The 21,644-nt window shown below is 41.2% G+C and overlaps 1 protein-coding gene across 1 annotated transcript in view; it reads right to left on the bottom strand.

The window, feature by feature from the left end:
- The window catches only part of ITGA9 (integrin alpha 9), a 240,150-nt gene that overhangs the window by 26,330 nt on the left and 192,176 nt on the right, over window positions 1–21,644 (bottom strand). The window contains exons 25-26 of the mRNA XM_014949431.1: window positions 1,616–1,741; window positions 844–963 (exon numbers count right to left, since the gene is read on the bottom strand). Coding sequence (XP_014804917.1) covers window positions 844–963; window positions 1,616–1,741 — 246 coding nt within the window. The remainder of the gene's footprint in view (window positions 1–843; window positions 964–1,615; window positions 1,742–21,644) is intronic.

Raw genomic sequence — 21,644 nt, 5'->3', positions numbered from 1 at the left:
CCTTGCCTATGTTTTCTGTTTTCAAACATGAACAAACATTAGCAGACTGGTTGGTTTCAGCTGGAAAAGCTCAGGGCTGTCAATGTCTTTAGGAACTGCTTTCTAATAAGGGGTCTCTTCAATGCTTTTAATCTAGCAGATATCAAAGATAAGGTAATGTTAGTAGGCTCCTGTTACCAGCTTTCTCCTCTTATACCCTCATGATCTTACAGCATCTTGCCACAATTACACAGTGAGCATTTTTGTAAGTATAGGAAAACAGGTTCAGACACAGTAAATCACTAGAAATTTAAAAGATTTGCTGTCTCATTCAGTGGCTTCAGAGAAGACAGGAATTAACTTGCAATCATGTGTTTCTTGTCACAAATGTCAGGCTCAGTATTAATATGGTCGTGATGTATCTTCTTGGAATAATAATCATTTTAGGTAAAAAATTACAAAAAACTGCCATGCCTCTGTTCACACAGAGGGAATGACATATAGTTGGTCACAGTTTACATGCACTTACTCTACTTTTTATTTTTCAGAATAAAGACTTTTGGAAATCAATTCAACTTTCTGAAGTCTCTAGCCTTACACCATGGCCTCAATTAAGCCCTCATTTGTTGTTTCTCAACGTATAAATTTCTGAACTTAATTTATTTCTGCTTTAATGGCTAATGGGTAAGAACTAGGATTAACACCTCCATACACACTGTTGATAAATAGATCTGTTTTCTCTGACACCATGGCTTTTTTATAACACACTAATAAAGAGCAGAAGGAATGCAACTCTTGAGTCCATCAATGCACATAAGCATACTTAAATTGTTATTTAAGACAAGCTACAGAAGAAGCACATACCTTCTTCAGTATCTCGGTATTCAGCAGCGTGTAGATACTTAAATCACAGGACTCTGCTTTTGCTAATGAGCTTAAGTTGCAGCGTATAATTAAGCAGGACCTGCCTGGTCTTTCACAGTCCTACAGGAAATATGGAAAAAGCTGTTAGGCAAAGGAGGAAAAAATTCAGTGACAAATTGTTTGACAGCAAACACACCAGCTGACTGAGTTACGTAGTAAACATAGTAAAATGCTAAAGCACAGCACTCCCACACTGAAATAGCAGCAACTTTCAAGACCTGAAGACAACTAGATAGAGACCTGCATGAAGACCAGCCAGGTAAAATTAAGCTCTCTGCAGAGCTGCTGAGCCAGGTGAGCACCCGGGGCCAGGAGGAGTGGGGCCACCACTGCCCACCAGCCCTGTGCGTGGGGTGGGAGCTGAGCACAGCACGGGTCTGCTGCCCCATCTGCTGCTGGTGAACCTTGGGAGCAAGGGCTCCTGTCACCCAGTGTGACTGTGCTGGCAACTCCCTCCCCACTGCACTTCCTGAACCTTCCTATTTCCATTTAAAAACCAGACGATTAGACTACATGATCTGAAAGGTCCTTTCCCACCTAGGCCATTCTATGATTAAAACCACTAAATCTCCCCACAGCACAACATCCGTATATTTGCCCCAAACAGCTGCTCTAGAATGAAGTATCTGCTTGAGTTCTTCACGCTAAGCCATGCAAAATCTTTTGTAAGATACATTGTATGTTCACGTTTGCCATAAGTCGACTTTCTTACCAATACTTTCCTGCCAGACTTTGTGAAAAAAGCAAATATTGTGTGGAAAATATTTTCATTCTCTTGAGGAACAACACATGGGCTGGGGTTTCTGTGAAAAGAACAGCTTCCTTTGTCCTGACCAACCTGCAAGCACAATTATAAATCATAATTATTATTGAGTTAAACTAAACGACACAAGAAGGTGGGATTATCCTGTCCATAAAATACACCTACATCTGAGCTGGATGTCTGGACTCCCATGAATAGTCAAAAGAGAGAAATAAGGACTTTGAGAGTCAAATAATAATAAAGAAAATACCTAAAGTAAGCCAGACAAACTATGCTTTGGAGATGCTTGTCTCTCTTGACTGGATGGGATATTAATGTATCTAACCTAGGTCACATGTAGGTGTCTGTGTACTACGTGTCTGGAGATAGAGGAGAAAAATCTCAGTGAAAGATATAAATCACCAAACAACAATTTAAGTCAATTGTGTTACCCTGTGTATTACCTTTTTTGTAACTGTATTATTTGATGTTTTGGCCAACCTGACTGTTTCACAGTTTCTATCAAAAATGAAAACTTTGTAAATGCACAAGCCTGGACAGCAAATCTGTTCTTTTACATTCAGCATCAATAGTACAAAATTAAATTTTTAGTATCATTAGCTTATTCACTTGTCCAGAAAAGTAGATTGTTTCACTTGAAGCAAGCGAAACATACCGAGCTTTGATAAAATGATCATCAGTCAAGATAACCTTGCACTAGAAAACCCTTCTCACTTTTTGCATCTTAGGAATAATCACTGAGGAAAACCTATTGGCATTTAATACAAACTATGACAACAAAGTATCAGCAAATTCCTCCTGCCACCATCATTACAACCTGTAAGACTGAAGGAGAGGGAGATGAGTAAGTCAACAAGTGACATTCTCACACAATCTGCTGTTGGCCTCCCCACATCCTCCACTCTGAGAGGATGAAAACCTGTACCTTATTCAAATCACAAATCCTTGAAAAATGGAGAAAAAGAGTTGTTACAGATATGAAATTACTGCATGCTCTGAGTCCAATTTTGTATTAAACAGTTTATAGCTGAGTTAGCCAAAGTATTGCCAAAAAAGAAACCCCAAAGGTCTATCTAGATCCTAAATGCTATTTTCCAGACAGGTGATGTCTATGTCTCTTGGTAAGATAAACTTTTCTGCTTCATTGGCCTGCAAGCTCTTCATAATCTGTTCTTTGAAGTATGTATTTATAATCTGTCTTTACGTAATCTGTCCTTACATTCCCAACAAATAGAGGCACAGGTAGCTTCCTGCAGTTTAGTCTCCTTGGGATCAACTGAAAATTAAGACTACAATGTTCTCCATTTGTCCAGATCACCTGGAATAAGTTTTCATTATTTTTTGTAGGTAAGAGATTCACAAAATACATTGACATTTATTTTCTTTGAACTTTCACATGGGAATTAGATCCAGATAAACTAGAAGGTTTATGTTAAATTAAGAACGGCAAAGAGTCAAGATCTATTCAGTGCTTGCTCTTTCTTCCTGAAAGTTTGAATTACCAGACACTTGGACAGATGTCATTAGATTCATGCACGAGATACGGAAAGGACAGTATGAGCTTCTGCGCTTTTGGCGTACTCTCTAAATAGCCCTGTTTTACATCCTGTACAAATATGGTGTAAGAACAAATGAAAGAAATATCTCACAAGACTAAAAGGAATTATCTGTCATGAAGTAACATAAATCTGGTCCTTTCTTCTCTAAGTGATTATCTTTTCTAAAACCGAAGCTTAGCTACATCTCGTCCTTTTTCAAACACTTGAGCTGATGCAGGGAAAGGCACCTCCAGAGGACTAAGTCCAAATTTGGAAACACCCTTCCCTCTCTGCCAACTCTACAGCAATCCTACGCAAGGTGGCTATTAAATTCAGTGTTTCAGCACACATTAGGAGAGACATGTGCAAGGACCGAGTAACCTCCTGTCACCTGTGCTGCTCCAGAACAGAGGCAAAGCTTCCTGGAAGGCACAGGCAGACTCTACTACTTGGCCTGTAGAACTTGGGGGAATTCAATCAGGCAGAGATCAGATCATATTCATCTGTGTATCTGTGATGAATCAGAGTATCCTGACAGCCGGGGGTCAGAAAAGGATTCAAGGCAGCTGAGAAGCACTCAGTTTTTTCAGCACTCTTAGAAGCAGCACAGAACTAGGGAAAAAGTAAGAAAAGAACTCTGAAATGGGTGAATCATGCTGAGTGAGGTAGAAGGAAATCCAGCCTTTCCAAAGGACTGGCCACAGGGTTTTTTGTTTGTTTGTTTGGGGTTTCTCATTTGTTTTGTTAAGGTCACTGTCAGACACTGATATTTGACACCATCTCTTATTTTCCTCAATTTTTATATACATAAAGGGAAGGTTCAGTCAACCAGTCAGACAAAGCTACAGTAACTTTTCATGAAACGTTGTTTTCAATGAAAAATTCAGCTCTGGGAAATGAACCTGTTGAAGAAATTCTTAGCACAAAGCTCCTGCCTGTGTTATGCTGAGACTGAACTGCATCTCTGAAATACAAATCAGGATTTGGCCTCATGTGTGAGCCTCTCCTTATTCAAACATGGTGCTACCCCATGTTGGAAAGCCACCTGATTTTCTCCTTATGACCAACCTCATAATCTGGTACACAAAGAAGAAAATTTCTGGCAAAGTTTAAAGGCATGAGCAAACAACTGTGCAAGTCACTGATACGGAGTAGGCAGCCAGGCTCTTTGACAAAGACTTGGAGTTTCAGGGTATGTGAGGTACTAGAGCTTTTTGGAAATTTCCATGTAGTCTCAGCAGCATATAAATAGCAAAGGACTATCCCCAGAGTGATCTTCCCAGGACCTGGGATCTAGCATCTCACAGAAACAGCAGAAGGGGTTTTCAGTGCAGAGGATGTGGAAAGAGATAGGCATTGCCTTTGTACTCAGCACAAAGGCTAAACGGAAGCCACAGAGAAAACTCAAATGTCCAACTCCCAACACAAACAAACAACAACAAAACTGGGGCAGGGGGAACAGAAGGGAGGCTCTCTTAAATCCTGCATTAAGACTGCAACTTGGGAAATAAAAACCCTGTCCTGAGTGATGTACCGAGCAGGAGGAGCCCCGCAGCCTCCCAGGGAGGGACTTCCAAGGAGCTGTGTCAGAGCTGTCTCTGCTGAAGGTTGTTTCATTTTGCTGGAAACTTCTGGTTTTAAGTCCTGTATAAAATCATTTGTGTTCTGGTGCTCTAGCAATAGAGTTAAACCTCCTTTACTGAAAGTGTACCTAAAATCTGTACCCAGGCAGTTGTAGACAAAGTCTCATCAGCACATGATGTCGGCCAAACATCCGGGTGAACCAGGCTAACTGCATGGCACCCTCTGCTCCTGATGCCCATATTCCCTATCTTTCTAACTTGCTGGTCCCGTGGCCTGAGTGTGCTACAGCCACAAACGAGTGTGAAGTGCACTCCTCGGCTGCTCCTTTGTATTTCTTTTGCCCCCAAAGGAATCCAGTTTGTGCACTCTGCGATGTGACCCACAGCTCCCTGCACGGGGAGGGCTGGGGATTTTACTTTAAAAGCTCACTTCTGTACTGAACTAAGACACTAATAAAGGAGCACTCTAAGGCTGGCAGAACATCTGCAAATGGTGATGACATCGAAGGTGCGTGAAATACACATTATACTTGCTTGCTAAGAACAAGATTTCAATTTTTTTCACCCATGAATGTGGATATTACAGTAACTCCTGTAAGTACAACTCCTGGAATTCATATTGTTTGTTATGTACTAGAATGGTTACATTTCTATATAAGCAAACCCATCTGGATCAAAAAAGCTACAATCGGTCTTGACCATACAAAATTTCTTCATATATAGAAGTGATATATATATATATATTTAACCTGACCTAGCAGATTTTATTGAACAGCTTTACTTTGCAGAAAGAATGGCATAAAAAAAAATTCAAGGGCCTTAAATTATTTTCTACTTGTTCTTCTTCTTGTCTACATACAATAGTCACATATATAATGAGCTTTTTCAGGGTAACAGCTTAAAATTTTTGTAACAGAACTAAATATTACCAACTACTGATCCTAACCTTCAACTCCTGAAAAACCTTTCAATTAAAAAAAATTATCATCTTTTTGCAAAGAAATTACATTTTCAGATTTTCAATTCTGAAGTGAAATATTTGTAGGGGGGTGGTTTGAACCTGAACATTTTGGAAAAAACTCTTCCACAAAGTTTATAACTTGATATATTTATTATGATTTTTCATTGTTCTAATGAGAACGAAGCATGTTTTGACCAGCTTGAATAACACACACACAAGTTTTTACTGATAATGGTTATTTTTACCAGGCTGTTCATGTGTAGGGCTGTTCTCATCCTCTAGGAACATCTTCTCACAGGCTGTAAAACACCTATCATCAACGCAACATGTATTATTTTTTTCTAGTTTTTATCTCAAGTTCAAAGGCACTTTTGTCAAACTGCTCAGCCCAACTTCAAAAAAAGGTAGAAAAAGATCACTCTGATATTCCCCATTGTGGGATATCGGAGTGATTAAAGGCAGTACAGCCTGCATTCAGATCTCACCTGCATTCCGCAATGTTGCTCGATGCCAGAATAGCCATCTATGATTGTGAAGGGTAAGATGTTATTGTTGGGTGCCTCACCTAGACATCTAGTCAGGCCTGCTTGCAGAAGGTATACATGTGACACTTTTTAAAATTACCATCTTTTATAGACTTTCAGCTGGACATCTAAAAATCTAAGGGACTGAAAATCACTACTCAGTCATTTGCCTATTGGATTCAACACGTGCATGTACGTGCAACATGCATAAAGGCAAAGAGATATAAGCCAGAATATTTGTACTGCACAGACTGGAAATGGCACCTTGCATAACAGGCCTCTAAAGGTTACCATAGCTCTACCATGGCTAACGGTACTACTAATCTACCATCATGCAGAAAAGTAGAATGTCCCTTATGTTGCCTACCCTACCCAGAAATGGCCACACATTCAGAAATAAGTTGGTCTCTAGCTTTGCTGATTTACTGGAAGCTGTTGCCCCCATAAAGAGCCCATATACATGCTTGAGAGACAGCGTTTAAATAGGACAGCCTATACAATGGGTTACTCTGCCAAATTTTTGTCATCAGCAAAAACCACTAAGCTTCTCAGAGACAAGACGTAACCACTGGTAGAAGCATTTGCATTACTTCATGCTTTAAAAATGCTGTATCTGCAACATGGAAGAAATTCCCACCGGACTTCTTTAGTGGACTCTGAATATTTGAAAAGTCTTACAGAGAAGGGGCAAACCCATAAAGTAGCAATGATTTTTAATCATATTGGATTACATCACCCTTAAGAAAAAGTGGAAGGAGGATATTTCAGAGTGAAACAGTTGTGTGTGAAACGTAGCATGGACAATCCGCACACACTGCATCCTAAAAACCTGCGGGATATTTAATAGGGCCGTCTGGGAAAAGTCCGTTGAACACAGGGATCATCCTCTCTGACCTCCTCTGCACGTGCAGGGACTTATCAGAATATGTGGGATGGGCTTGGCACTCCAACAAGGTGGTACCAGCGCAAGGGGGACAATCACCATCTGTGGGGAGTGAGGAATTGTGGAGACGCGCTGCTGAGCGAGAGCTGGGCAGGTGTTCTTGCAGTGATGGGAGGGAAGCCTTGAAAACAGTAAAACAATACCCTTATATGGTATTATTTGTGTGGTACGAAATCTAGCAAGGCAGTGTGAAAAACAGATAGCAAGCTAACAAATAGATAACAATATACCAAAACAAGTAATAATGACTAATTAGCCCAGGCGCATGAACACTTATATGTAGCCAATTATATTGCTCATAACGGCGCGTGGACAGGCCCCCACAACCTATCTGTGTAGAGAGCACAGCGCGTGATCAAAAGAGAGAAACTATATATGCTGTAAAAATAAAACATTAAACGTCTTTGCTTCATCACTTGGCGGAGTCCATGCCCTTTGTTGCCACAACCATCTGTTCCCCTGGGAACACAGAGGGTAATCCAGGGCTGCCAGTAAAACATTCCCACATTTCTGATCCAGGTCAGCCATGGGTTTAGGTGGTTTGAAAGTTCTAGGAGAAATAATACACCTGCTGCCTCAGCACATCCCCTCTACTATCAGCTCTGTCCCCCACCTTCAGGGTGCTCATAACGTCATTTCTGCTTGAGTGTAGCTACTCTCAGAACACGACAATTTCTAGCAACACTTTGAGGCCTTCAGAAATTGTTGAGGTTTGTTAGCAAGCACTTAAAGGCTCAGGCCATACATACTGCCTGTAACATAAACTTCACAGGTAGACTGAAAGCAGTGGTCCCTTCTAGACTTAACCTCAACCTGTTTAACATGCATCAAAGGCAAGACTCTCCCTTTTTTCAGAGCCTCATATCCTGCATGAGATGTCAACCTGGGAGAGGGAAATGAAATACAATTTCCAAACAGGTGGCTGGGAAGGTCATCTGAGGACAAAGCACAGGGAAGTGGAAATTAGCAGTTGGTATGGGGTCAAGTATGTTCATGTGATAGGAGTCACTCAGAAGAATGAGACTGAAAACCAAGAGAAAACTAGCTGTTGCTTCCAACGAAGCATTAAGTACACTCTCCCCACTGCATTGCTGCATATGAGAAGGCAAGGGCTCTTCCCATGTTTAATGACTGGTATTTTACAAGACAGGCAAGCAAATGTGTATTTTCAGTTCATTCCTTATAGACAACACTAGACTCCCACACTAATGCAAAAGAATTCATTATGGTATTAAAATGTAAAGTTTCCAGGCTCTTCCAGTAAGCTTGATCCCCCTCTTGCGCTAAATCATCAGCAGTTATTAGCGAGAGCCTGGAAGCCAGCAGAATTAAGCTGACGCAAAGCAAGTGTGAAGGTGGAATTCAGCTGTGAGTGAGTGATGGAACCAAACCCACATCTGATGATGGAAAAAGTGTGAGGGCAAGCTCAGGGAAAACATCGTGAGACACAAGATATTTGGAAAGGCAGTTTTGGCTGCATGAAACATGGTCAAGGTCTGAACACAGATCAGTCATTTCACAAAATTGTTAAAATTGTTCAACTCCAAAATGGATGCCTTTCTCATTAGCCCTGGGGTATACTGGCTCCAAAGGACATTTTTGCCATAGTCTTCTTGAAATTGCTGCCAGATACGTATGTCTCCTTTCTTACTAGTTTTGGTTTTTTTACTGTTTTATTTCTATGCACATGCCTAATCAGTGGTTCAAGTTTGCAAACTGGATAATAAATAACAGATCCACTTTTGTTTGTCTTTGTTGCTAACCATAGCACATTTGTCCTAATATTATGAAAAAATGTATACGTGCATTCTGATTCAAAGATACCAATTCACCCTTTAGTAGGTGAACAGAGATGAATTGATAGGCATGGCTAATCTTACATGTCACACACACTGAGAAAAAAAGGGTATTCACAAGAAATTCCAGACAAGGTCAGACTTTCAACAGTAGACAAATAAGTTCTGTATATATATATATTATCTGACTACTTGCTCCTTATGCCAAAAATGTTTAATATTCACAGATAATGAAACATGTTTGAATTAGAGCAGTTTTGTTGATTCTGGCAATAAATTTAGAGCCACTGAAACAACAGAAAAGAATTTTTTTAATTAACCCATTTTACACAACCCTTGAGAGATTTCAACTACAAATAGTAATGCTGTTTAAAAATGCAGTACTCCACAGATCATATAGGAAAACTTAACATGGCCATGAGAGGTAAGATTTAAACAGTAAAGTGGAGATGCTAAAGCATTAAATTAGGAGAGAGAAGCATCCCACCATAGCTCTGGCTTCTGCTTCTCCAGCCAAAAGGAGAACACCAGATGCATGTTTGGCATAAATCTGCAGTAACCTGATTGCAACGCTTATAGATGTTTTCCTGATGCACTTAACCCTGCAACTTAATTAGCTAACCTGTTAACCAAGTTTAATCAGCATAATCCCGCAACATTTGCCTGGTCTTGGCCCTCTAACCACTTTACACATACTTAGCAGCAATCCCCAGAAGCACTACTCTCCAGAACTCGTGCTGCCTTCCCAGTTTAATAAGATGAGCAAAGATATTCTGATTTGAAGTACCTAACTTACAAGACAGAGGGTACCACCACAGGTACAAAGTGAGAAGAAAGAAGGACCACTCCTGTGATTTATCTGTGAGGTCCACAGAAGGTTCAGGCCTAAGAATGAATGAACACCACCTTACATGGAAACCAGTTTACCTCTAACATTCATGTGATCCTTATATATCAGCCTTTAACAGTTGAAATCCAAGAGAGAGTCACAGGTACATTTCCTCTCCCTGTGATGAACTGTGAAGTGCTTAATCAACACGAGGTGGTAAATAAATCTCAAGGTACATCTCTAAAAAGCCCTTGAGATCACTAGTGGTCCTTCAAATAGGTTATACTTATCTCCAGCACATCCCTTTCTATAGCATTCTCTATTCACACATAAACCACAAATAAACCCATGGTTTTTCTCTACCTAATTGTTGGAATTTCCTCATTGGCTGTGTTGATATTAGGATGAAAAACTCTAAAGACTATGCAGAAAAATACATTCCCTGTAGGGCTCAAACAACTCGGGTGGGACGTTTTACTGAAGCAGGTATTTGAATGTATCAGAAAGGTATCTAAGATCAACTCTAAGCTCTACAGGCAGTGGAGTCAAGGTAAGACTTCAAAGGGGATGATTTTGCTGTTCTATTGTAGACACTTGAAGATTAAATGAATGACCTTCATTAAAAAAATCTCATAGGGTTTTTAAATTAGGCAGAAGAGGTTAGAACTCCTCAGAGTTCTAACTCCACCAAGGAACAGTTTATTGATATTTTTGATACTATCCAATACCTTGCACAAGCCTGGAACAATGTACTCTCAAATACAGGAGAGAAGCCCAACAGCAAATGCTTATTTCCACTCAGATACACAAACAAGGGGATAAACCCTTCTTCCATCAAATGGGAGAGAGAGTTTACGCACACAGATACCATTGTTTTTAACTCTTCCTTCCTTAGTTTCTAAATTTCCATTTAAACCACAAATCTTGTACATTGTTTATAAAAGAAAAAGGATAGCTTATGAATCAGCATTTAAAAGAATTCATCAATCAGCTCTTTCCTGGATTTCATCTTTCACTGTTTTTTGGCAGGAATAGAATTACCAATGGGAAAATGGTGAAAGGATGCAATACTTACACTTCTTCAAAAAGAAATTTAAAAAATTTAAAATAAAATAAAAAATTAAAATTAAAATAAAATTTTGTAGACTCTCTCTTTTTTCATTCAGCAGGTCCTTCACAAGTGTATTCTCTGCCTTACATAAAGTTACTGCATTTTTTTTCCATACCTCAGCAAAATTCTGTATTACTGTGGTATCTACCAACCTCCTGCTTCCTTCATGAATCTGATAAGAGCTTATATATACAGCCAATTCACTTCATAAGACTTCTTTCTTTATCTGAAATTCACTTTTATGAAAAGGCAAATTAGTCATCTTTTTCAAAACTGCATTTTCACATATTCAGCCAAGAAAATAGGAACTATAGGCAGTTCACAAAGTAGCAACACTTTCAGTTGACCCAAAATATTAATCAGACTGCCACCTTATATTGACAGGTCATGGGTTTTCTGGGAAGAGAGTGTTGAAAATTTTCAATAACTGAGTAATTTGACAAATTTCACCTCTTTAGTTTAGACTCTTATTGTAACCAAGCCATAAGTGAACATGTCAAGTTCATGCAATTTAATACACAGATCACAGTGCATTTTTGTCTATGTTTCGAAGGCCCTGATCTTTGTACATTCAAAATGTGCCTTCCATGAATATTCTCTTTATCTAGCATTTGCAGAAACACTCACAGCTTATGTGAATACTACAGGATTCTCATTATTGGAAAATTTAGACAAAACAAATAGAAAATGTCACAAAATTTGTCCAAATCCAGTTCCATCTAAAAATCCAAACTAGGAAGTCACAGAAAACTTTCTGCCATAGTTTTGCTGTAGCCTGAAGGCAACATCCAGCATTGCATGAGAAGATTATTTTCAAGCACTGTACATGCAGTGAACTCTAACCAAGACACAGCTTTTGTATAGTGATTCAGATGGTTCCTGTAAAGCAAATATGTCACTATGTTTTTTTTCCACTTTGGATTTATTTTCAGATCCTAACTCAGGAAAGAACTTAATTTTATGGCCAGGAACCCTTTCCTGTATAACAACAATATCTTAAATGAGAGCTAAATTCCTCCTCACTGAAAGCTTCAGTTTATCATGCTGACATGACGAAGATGTTTACGAGAGCTCTTTCTGAGCTTTGGGGTCCTGCTTTCCATGTCTAGTGGTGCCTGTGCCATGCTGAACCCTGGGGTATGCTCCTGCCTCACCTCGCAGCCAGCCCAGGACAGGGTGGGTGCACCAGTTTCTCCTGCTGGTGACAGGGCTCCCAGACAAAGCCAGATCCCATCGCTATCACAGAGATGCTCCAGACCGGGGGTGAGAAGAACAACTCCAACTGCAAAATGTTTTGGAATGGTCATTTAAAGAAGCAATTAAAGTGAAGGAGGCAGGAAGGTCAGCAAGTTTCCGTACAATACACTCCCTGGAATGAATAATATTTCCTCCAGAAATCTATCTATGCCTTTAAATATGGTGCCAAAGTATGAGTATGTGAGCGTGTGTATAGCAATCACTGAAATGAAGAGACTACAGGGGGTATGACTAATACAAAGGGCTAAAATAAATCTTGCTTGTAAGTCCAAAATGTTCCGACACAAACCTTGTACCAATGGTGGCAACCAGCAACAGCATAAATTGCTGCCGGAAAAAAAATTCCTACATCAAATACTAACAGCAAATATTTATATTTTCATGTGCTGGGACTGTATATATATGTTTTTAGAGCCAAGACCTGAAACTCCAAGAGACAGAAACGAAACAATTTGAAACTGGCTGTCAACAAACAAGGGGATTCCTACATAACAATAACGATACACAGGTTTGCCTCCGTGCTGTGCAAACACCGGGAAGAAAACCAACATGAGTGCTACACAAAACTGGCCTTAAAAATGTAACCTGTCATCAGCTAGGAAAGACTTGTTGCTCTGGAACTGACTTCATTTTACTTTTTCTGTTTCAAAGTTGACAGGAAAAGAATAGTTTATTTCAATGGTTTTCCTTACTGACCATGACAAACTTTTCTACAGCTCCATGCTCAGGCAGCCATTAACTTAAAAGGCAACTTGGAAAAGGAATTCTCTTCAACTTCCCCATACTGTCAGTTCATTTCCAATTCAGCTTTTCTTTATTTTTTTAAATCTTACTGATACCCAGCTTTCATGAAGGCATTTCATTCAGGTCTCGCCCGCTCAGACAGAAGAAAGGAGAAGTGTGAAGTGAATATGCCAAGCATAATAGGACAACTGGAATACTTCTGTTTGTCCTTCCAACAGAAGGACTTTTTATTTTGCTCCCCAACCAAAAATTGATGGGAATGCCAGAGTAAGAGCTTGGGGCTTGAGTTAACTGGCACACTCAAGATTAATGAGGTTTAACCAATTTTTTCTCTCTGGAGATAATTTTCAAAGTCTAAGCTCAAACATCTAGGGAAATTCAGGGAGACTAGATGGCTTTTGTATTGTCAGTGGAGACTAACAAGTACTTCTCCAGAGTTGTTTCTATGCCTCTGTCTCTCTCTCCACTGATTACTAAAGTAAGACAACATAGTAATTTAAAAACATTCTATTACTAGCAATTACTAAAACAGTAATTACTACATTTAGATAGCAGAAGTTACATGCAGGGAGGGAGTTTCTCATCAGTGAATTGAGGACAGCATTTCTTTCCTTCTCCCTTCTTCCTCCAAATTCCCCTTTATTTCATGATACATGCAATAGAAAAAGCAATAGCTCCTTCCAAAAACCCACAAGTGGACACGAAACTTGCTCTGGGTTAACACTGTCCATGTTTGATTCTGGTGACAATTGTCTGACTAGAGCCTAAACACCTTGGCAGCCCTGTAGAGCCCTCTAGACAAGGGGTGAGGATCATCTGCTTGCTGCACTGCTGTTGACTTCCAGTTCAAACAGACAAACTTGGTTTTCTAAACATCAGTCCCTCATTCCTCATAATTGTGTTTGCCTTCACTAGAAATAAAATAAATAGGAAGGCAGCAATCTGATCCAGTTCCATAAAGCCAGCATCAGAGTAATCCTGGACACATTGCTAATTTAGCAACAGCTTCAGGAAATACCCTGGTTAATTTGGTAGGAACTCCCATTGTGAAAATCTTTTTGGATGCCTTGAAAAGCAGCTCCTTGGCTGGCACGTCAAGTAGCGCTTCCTTTGCCCTCCAAATTAGCTGGATACCCAGAGGAAATTACTAATCTTTCAGTTCAAAACCAAAACACACACAAGTATAATGAGCATGTTTTCCTTTGTGAAAGAATAGATAATCAATGGCTTGAAGAGTGGAGCATATCTCTGTTTGGGTGAAGCTCTTCTGTGCCATCATCTATAGTGTTCCTATAAAACACGTGTGAACAAGCTGAGGTATTTAATTTATTATGTTTTTAACCTGGCTTGAAACCTCTGCAAGAAAGCAAATACAAAAATACATAAAAACAAACAAGTACTAATTTGTCTTATCTGCATCCAAAATATCATTTACCACTGCAGAATCTGAGTATCTATTATGCAGAATCAATATCAATTATGAAATTCCCTAGTTCACCTAGAAATTACTTGTAAAATTTCTAGCATTTCCTTTTGGTTTAACATTTCTGATAGGAAGAAAGCTCACTTGTGGTTTTTTTTCTAGTTTTCTTTCAATTATGCATTTTCTTTTACTTCTGGCTTTTACTGTTGACTTGTTTCCTTTAAATATTAGGGGGTTTGTTGGGGGAAGTGTGCAGAAACTCCCAAAACCCCTTAAAGAGAATCTGAACATCTCTAAGGCAGAACTCCAAATGTCAAAAAATCTCTGTGACCTGAATTTCTCTGGAAGAAAATCTTAAAGCAGTTTCTGCAATAAAGCCAAAAGCTAAGAGCAACGGGAACAGAAGAAGCACAAGGGCTGCCATTTCCTCTTAAGAGCAGCAAGATAAAAATTCCTATTAACACCTCCCAGAGATACAGACAGTTCCAGTGGGCCATATGTGACTCTCTTCCTTTTATTATTTTTTGTGCCTGAAAGACTAGATCAGTCAGCACAGTATGAAGGAATTAGCTCCTGGCACTATCTTGTGTGTTATGTGTATTTGAAATGCAAACTGTAGTGCTTTTATCATGCATTTTCACCCATAGATTTCACTGCTGTACTGTATATCAGAGAAGTGGCAAAAGAATTATTAGCTTTAAAAAAACAAAAGCATGATGTAATCAAATACTGAATGCTGTATTAACAGTTTCAGTTACAGATAAATGACAATTCTTAATCCTCTGTCTTAAATGACTGCTGTTCTGAAAGGTCTGCAATGCTGACACCTAGAACATCTGAATTATAGGTATAAAGGTATAATTACAGAAATACCCGCACTGTCTGAAACGATACTATCACCTTTACTGCAGTCTAGATTCTGGGAAGTTCAAAATAAGCAAAAGCTTGAAGTATTTAACGAGCATGCTTATAAAAATGCTCTTGAAAACCAGCTGTTCTAACCCATTTTCCAAAGTTCACTCCAATCTGCTGCTCTTAGGGCTTTTTTATCTGTTTGCTTAAGTGTATTTGGTTTATGAAAAGACCAAAAGCTCCATGATTTATGTTCCCTTTTCAGTCAATAAAAGAGAGAGGTAAGAGGAAAGAGAGTGGGATGCTTTTCCTGTTACAATAATAAGACTTGGGAGACATGGGTTCAGTGCTTGGCTCTGACACAGATTTCCTGCGTGACCTCAGGCAAACCATTTGGTGTTTCACCTATTTGTCTGTAAAGCAGGGATAGCCACTATCACAGACAAGATTTGCTTGGATAACATTTATTAACAAGTCAGCGTTGCTCAAAAAGTCATGTATTTGCCTCCTACTGATCATATACCCAAAATGGGTGGTTGAAATGACCCAGGGTATGCCAATGTATCATGCAGACATCTCTCAGAAAACCGTACTTGCCCACTACCACTCTTTGGCCTGCAATGGAAATAGGTCTCACAACAGCAGTTTGAAATTTCTACAAAAACAAACTGCAATGTAGAAGAAAGACATCAAATAATGTGGGGGGAAACACAACTGGTTGTTGGGGAAAAGCTATATAAACCCTGCAAGTACTTATTAACACTTGCCCAAGACCACACCTCCCAGCTGGATCTCATTTAGGTAAGCCATCAGAGGTATAACAGCAACGAAAAGCAAGCTAAGCACAAGATTTAAGGGTTTTCCCTTGTTTTTCTAAGGGCTATTCAAAACCATACAGTCCATCCCATCTTTGCCAGTGTAACTTGGGGCCTTATGTAGAAATGATGACAACCTATGTCTGGAAATTAGCCCTTGTCTACTTGGTGGGTAGTGTACACCTCAACTAATTCAAGTGTGCAAAACAGATGTCTCTTTGTCGAGACTACTGGGAGACTCAACACAGAGAAACAAGCAACGCCTAGAAGGAACTCATCCCACCCTAAGTTATATGTGCTGAGTTTTCTATTCCTCTCTCCTGACTAAACAGAATCATAGAATGGTTCGAGTTGGAAGCGACCTTAAAGATCATTGAGTTCCAACACTCCTGCCTTGGGCAGGGACACCTCCCACCAGACCAGGTTGCTCCAAGCCCCATCCAAACTGGCCTTGAACACCTCCAGGGATGGGGTATCCACAACTTCTCCGGGCAACCTGTTCCAGTGTCTCACCACCCTCACAGTAAAGAACTTCTTCCTAGTATGTAATCTCAATGTCCCCTCTTTCAGTTTAAAACCATTATCCCTTGTCCTATCACTACATTCCCTCATAAAGAGTCCCTCCCTATCATTCCTGTAGGCCCTTTCAGGTACTGGAAGGCTGTTATAAGGTCTCCCCGGAGTCTTCTCTTCTCCAGGCTGAACAACCCCAACTCTCTCAGCCTGTCCTCACAGAGGAGGTGCTCCAGCCCTCAGATCATCTTCATGGCCTCCTCTGGACCTGTTCCAAGAGGTCCATGTCCTTCCTGTGCTTAGGCCCCAGAGCTGGACACAGTACTCCAGATGGGGTCTCACCACAGCAGAGTAGAGGGGCGGATTCATCTCTTTCACCCTGCTGGCCACACTTCTCTTGATGCAGCCCAGGATGCAGTTGGCTTTCTGGGCTGCAAGAGCACATTGCCAGCTCATGTTGAGCTTCTCATCCACCAACAACCCCAAGTCCTTCTTCGCAGGGCTGCTCCAGCCATTCTCCACCCAACCTGTATTTGTGCCTGGGATTGCTGTGACCCAAGTGCAGGACCTTGGACTTGGCCTGGTTGAACTTCATGAGGTTTGCACAGGCCCACCTCTCCAGCTTGTCCAGGTCCCTCTGGATGGCAAGCTTTCCCTCCAGTGTTGACCATGCCACTGAGCTTGGTGTCATCAGCAAACTATCCGAGGGTGCACTCTATCCCACTGTCCATGTCTCCAACAAAGATGTTGAACAGCACTGGTCCCAGTACCGACTCCTGAGGAACACCACTCGACACTGGCTTCCACTTGGACATTGAGCCATTGACCACAACCCTTTGAGTGCAGCCATCCAGCCAGTTCCTGATCCACCAAGTTGGTCCATCCACGAAATCCATGCCTTTCCAATTTTGAGACCAGGATGTCTTGTGGTACACTGTCGAATGCTTTGCATAAGTCCAAGTAGATGACATCTGTTGCTCTGCCCTTGTCTACCAAGGCTGTGGCACCATCGTAAAAGGCCACCAGATTTGTCAGGCATGATTTGCCCTTGGTTGAGCCCTGTTGGCTGTCACCAATCACCTCCTTATTTTCCACATACCTTAGCAGAGATTCCAGGAGGATCTGCTCCATGATCTTGCCAGGCACAGAGGTGAGACTGACCGGCCTGTAGTTCCCCAGGTCTTCCTTTTTTCCCTTTTTGAAAATGGGGCTTGTTTCCCCTTTTCCAGTCAGTGCAAACTTCACCAGGCTGCCACAACTTCTCAAATATAATGGGAAGTGGCTTAGGAACTTCATCTGCCAGGTCCTTCAGGACACTTGGATGGATTTCATCAGGTCCCACGGACTTATGCAACTTCAGGTTCCTTAGATGGTCTCGAACCTAATCTTCTCCTACAGTGGGCAATTCTTCCTTCTCATAGACCCTGTTTTTGCTTTCTGCAACTTGGGTGCTGTGGTTAGAGCCCTTGCTGGTGAAGACCGAGGCAAAAAAGTCATTCAGTACCTCAACCTCCTCCATATCCTGGGTGACCAGGTCTCCTCTTTCCTTCCAGGAAGGCCCACATCTTCCCTAGTCTTGCCTTTATCCGTGACGTTATCTACGGAAGTTTTTCTTGTTGTCCTTGATGTCTCTGGCCAGATTTAATTCTGTCTGGGCTTTAGCTTGCCTGATCTGGTTCTTGGTCACTTGGACTCTCTATATTTCATCCAGCCTACCCATTCTTGCTTCCACTGCTTGCAGGCCCCTTTTTTGCTTTTGAGTTTGTCAAGGAGCTCCTTGTTCATCCATGCAGGCCTCCTGGCTTTTTTGCCTGACTTCTTCTTTCTTGGGATGCATTGCTCCTGGGCTTGGAGGTGATCCTTGAATACCAACCAGCTGTCTTGGGCCCCTCTGCCGTCCAGTACTTTTTCCCATGTTACCCTGCCAAGGAGGTCCCTCAAGAGGCCAAAGTCTGCTGTCCTGAAGTTCAGGGTAGTGAGATTGCTGCACACCCTCCTTGCTGCCCTAAGGATCTTGAATTCTACCATCTTGTCATCTCTGCAACCGAGGCTGCCCTTGAGCCTGACACTCCCCACCAACCCCTCCTTGTTGATAAGGACAAGGAGCAGCATGGCTCCTTTCCTCCTTGGCTCCTCTACCATTTGAAGAAGAAAGTTGTCATCGACACATTCCAAGAACTTCCTGGATTTCTTATGCTCCGCTGTGCTGTCCCTCTAACAGATACTGGGGTAGTTGAAGTGCCCCATGAGGATCAGGGTTGGTGAATGCGATGCTGCTTCTATCTGTCTATAGAGCGCCTCATCCACCGTGTCACCCTGGTTGGGTGGTCTGTAGCAGACCTCTACTGTAACATCACCTGCCCCTGTACTCCCTTTAGTCCTCACCCATAAGCTCTCCATGGGGTCTTCATCTGTCCCCAGGTGGAGCTTCAGGCACTCCACCTGTTCATTGACATAGAAGACAACACCCCCTCCTCATCTACCCAGCCTGTCCTTCCTGAAGAGTCTGTATCCCTCTATTCCAAGCCATCCCACCACATCTGTGTGATGCCAATAAGATCATAGCCCTGGAGGCATGCGTACATCTCTAACTCCTCTTGCTTGTTCCCCATTCTACATGCACTTGTGTGAAGGCACTTCAGCTGTGTGCCCAATGGAGCTGACTTACTGGCTGGAGTGGTTGCATTTCCTTCATGCTGCTCTTCAGGTGGCCTTCCTTAGAGGTGTTTTATCTGTGACTCCCCAGTTCCTATTGCCTCAGGAGCCCCTGGCTCGTCCCTGTAAGACTTCATGTATGCTGCAGGGTACCCAGGACATCTCAGAGCACCAGGATGAGGGCCTTTGCTAGTGACCCTTTCCACAGATCTTGGAGCATCATCCCTTGGCTTGTGAAGAGCTAGCTGGATAATGTCCCCCTCCACCAACAAGCTTAGTTTAAAGCTCAGTCAATGAGCCCCGCTAGTTCACGAGCTAACACTGTCTTCCCTGCTTTGAGAAAGATGAACCCAATCCAACACCAGCAAGGCTGGTGCTGTGTAGGTCATCCCATTGTCAAAAACCCCAAAATTGTGGTGGTGACACCAGCCACGGAGCCAGGCATTTACAGACTGTACACATCTGTTTCTTTCAGAGTCCCTGCCTATAACCAGGAGAAAGAAGAAACATAACCTGCACACCAGATTCCACATTTCCAATGCCCTGAAGTCTCTTTTGGGCTATGTGTTGCCACCTTGTCGCCACTTATGTGAAAGAGCAATCATGGATAGTAGTCCCAGGGCTGAATCAGACTGGTGAGTTTCCTAGTGATGTCCCTGACCCAGGCCCCACAGAGGCAGCAGACTTCCCTAAGAAGAGGGTCAGCTGGTCCTGGCAACTCTTCTGGTGAAGTTGAACCATCTTATACGGGAATATGTAACATATAGGAATATATTGGATGACTGACTTTAGAGGGTACACCAATACTTGGCCAGAAAAAAATCTGTTAAAGAGACTCCCACCTCTCTGCTGCTGCACAGAGACGCACACCCTCTCCCATAGCACACAGAGACCAAGAAAGGGACAAGGAAACAGGCCACAATCCCTTGACGGGCAGTGTGTTGAAGGGAAGGTGATCTTCTGCATAATGACTAAATAAAATGTTAAAATGCAATACCATGGAAAATGAGACATAGGCTGGAGAACACTAGTAACCTCAAACAATATCCCAAATCTGTTTCTCAGTGGTTCTATCTCTAGTGCCCATCTGGAAGACATACACATATTTATCTCATACATTTCAACAACACAAATCTTGGAAACCTGCTAAGAAAGGTCTTATTGGATCTATATTTACACAGATTCAGTGACACCGTTACCCACGTATGAGGGATGGTAATACTTTTCATCCAAAAGGCGAGAAAAGTAGCTAACAACAAAGGAAGTAAAATACTTCTTGTCAAGTAGCCCAAAGAGCTGGATGAATCTCATAAAGACAGATTACTCTGAATAAATTTACCTCAATAAATTTACCTCAGTAGTGAGGTTTCTCTCTCTTGGCCATCACAGTATAAATGATGGTATTTTAATAGCATAACAAAAGCTTTGAAAGTAATACATAAATATTAGAAATGAAATCGAAGAATGTGTCTCCTTTACCAGAGTTTATTTTTATTTTCTTCGTAGTTGACAAAAAATCACTTTTTCAAAACCACTGTGTTATAAGAATAAAATTCTGTTACTTGCATTTGTTAAAAGAACATTCAAAAAGAGCAAATTATAATATGGACTATAGAAAAATAGGTATTGATAATGTATTCAGTCCTAGTTAGCATTTTTGCAGACAGCCACAGAAAAAAACCCAGGAAACATATGAGTCAGCTTGGTAACACATCCTGCTGATATTACATACATCATTGAATCAGGGAGGACTCTGGTTAAAGACTCAATCCTCTTTGAAGGTGTGACTCAGGGAAGTGATCTCCACGTTTCGTTCAGGATTAGCCTGACCTACTTTTACACTGCATTGGAGGGACCAGGAGCACACAACTGGCTGCTTGCCCTAGGTGAGGGACAGCAGTCAACAGCTGGAGGGGCTCAACTGCTTATGATGATCTGGCCACAAATACAAATAACCTTTACTTGTCTAAAAAAGCAACCGATTGATCTAGTTCTGCTGAACCTTTTTTTTTGTTTCAGTCATCTATAGCTCTCAGTGCCTCTCTGGGCTCAGAACGCATCGTAATGTACTCACCATCATCTGCTGAATGTGAAAAATTTCAGCTCCAGTGGCTGACAGGCGGTTTGGAAATGAAATTTCAAGAAATGCTCGAGGAAGAGTGCTTGGTCCAGCATTGTAAACCTGTAAAAATCAAAAAAAATGCATGTAAGTGTATAAAAAATAAATAAAAATAAGGTAACATATATGACTGCTCATAAATGGGAAACTCTGTAGAATCAGAGCTGGGAGCATAGAATGATAGAATCGTCTAGGTTGGAAGGGACCTTAAAGATCATCTAGTCCAACCATCAACCTAACTCTGACAAAAAAATAAATAAGAAATAAGAAATAAAAATTACTAAACCATATTCCTGAGGACCATGTCAACCCGTC

This window comes from Calidris pugnax, unplaced genomic scaffold (genome assembly GCF_001431845.1).
Source record: "Calidris pugnax isolate Ruff unplaced genomic scaffold, ASM143184v1 scaffold124, whole genome shotgun sequence".
Taxonomy (NCBI): Eukaryota; Metazoa; Chordata; class Aves; order Charadriiformes; family Scolopacidae; genus Calidris; species Calidris pugnax.
The sequence above is the reverse complement of the archived record's forward strand: the minus strand, read 5'-3'. Positions and strand labels throughout refer to the sequence as shown.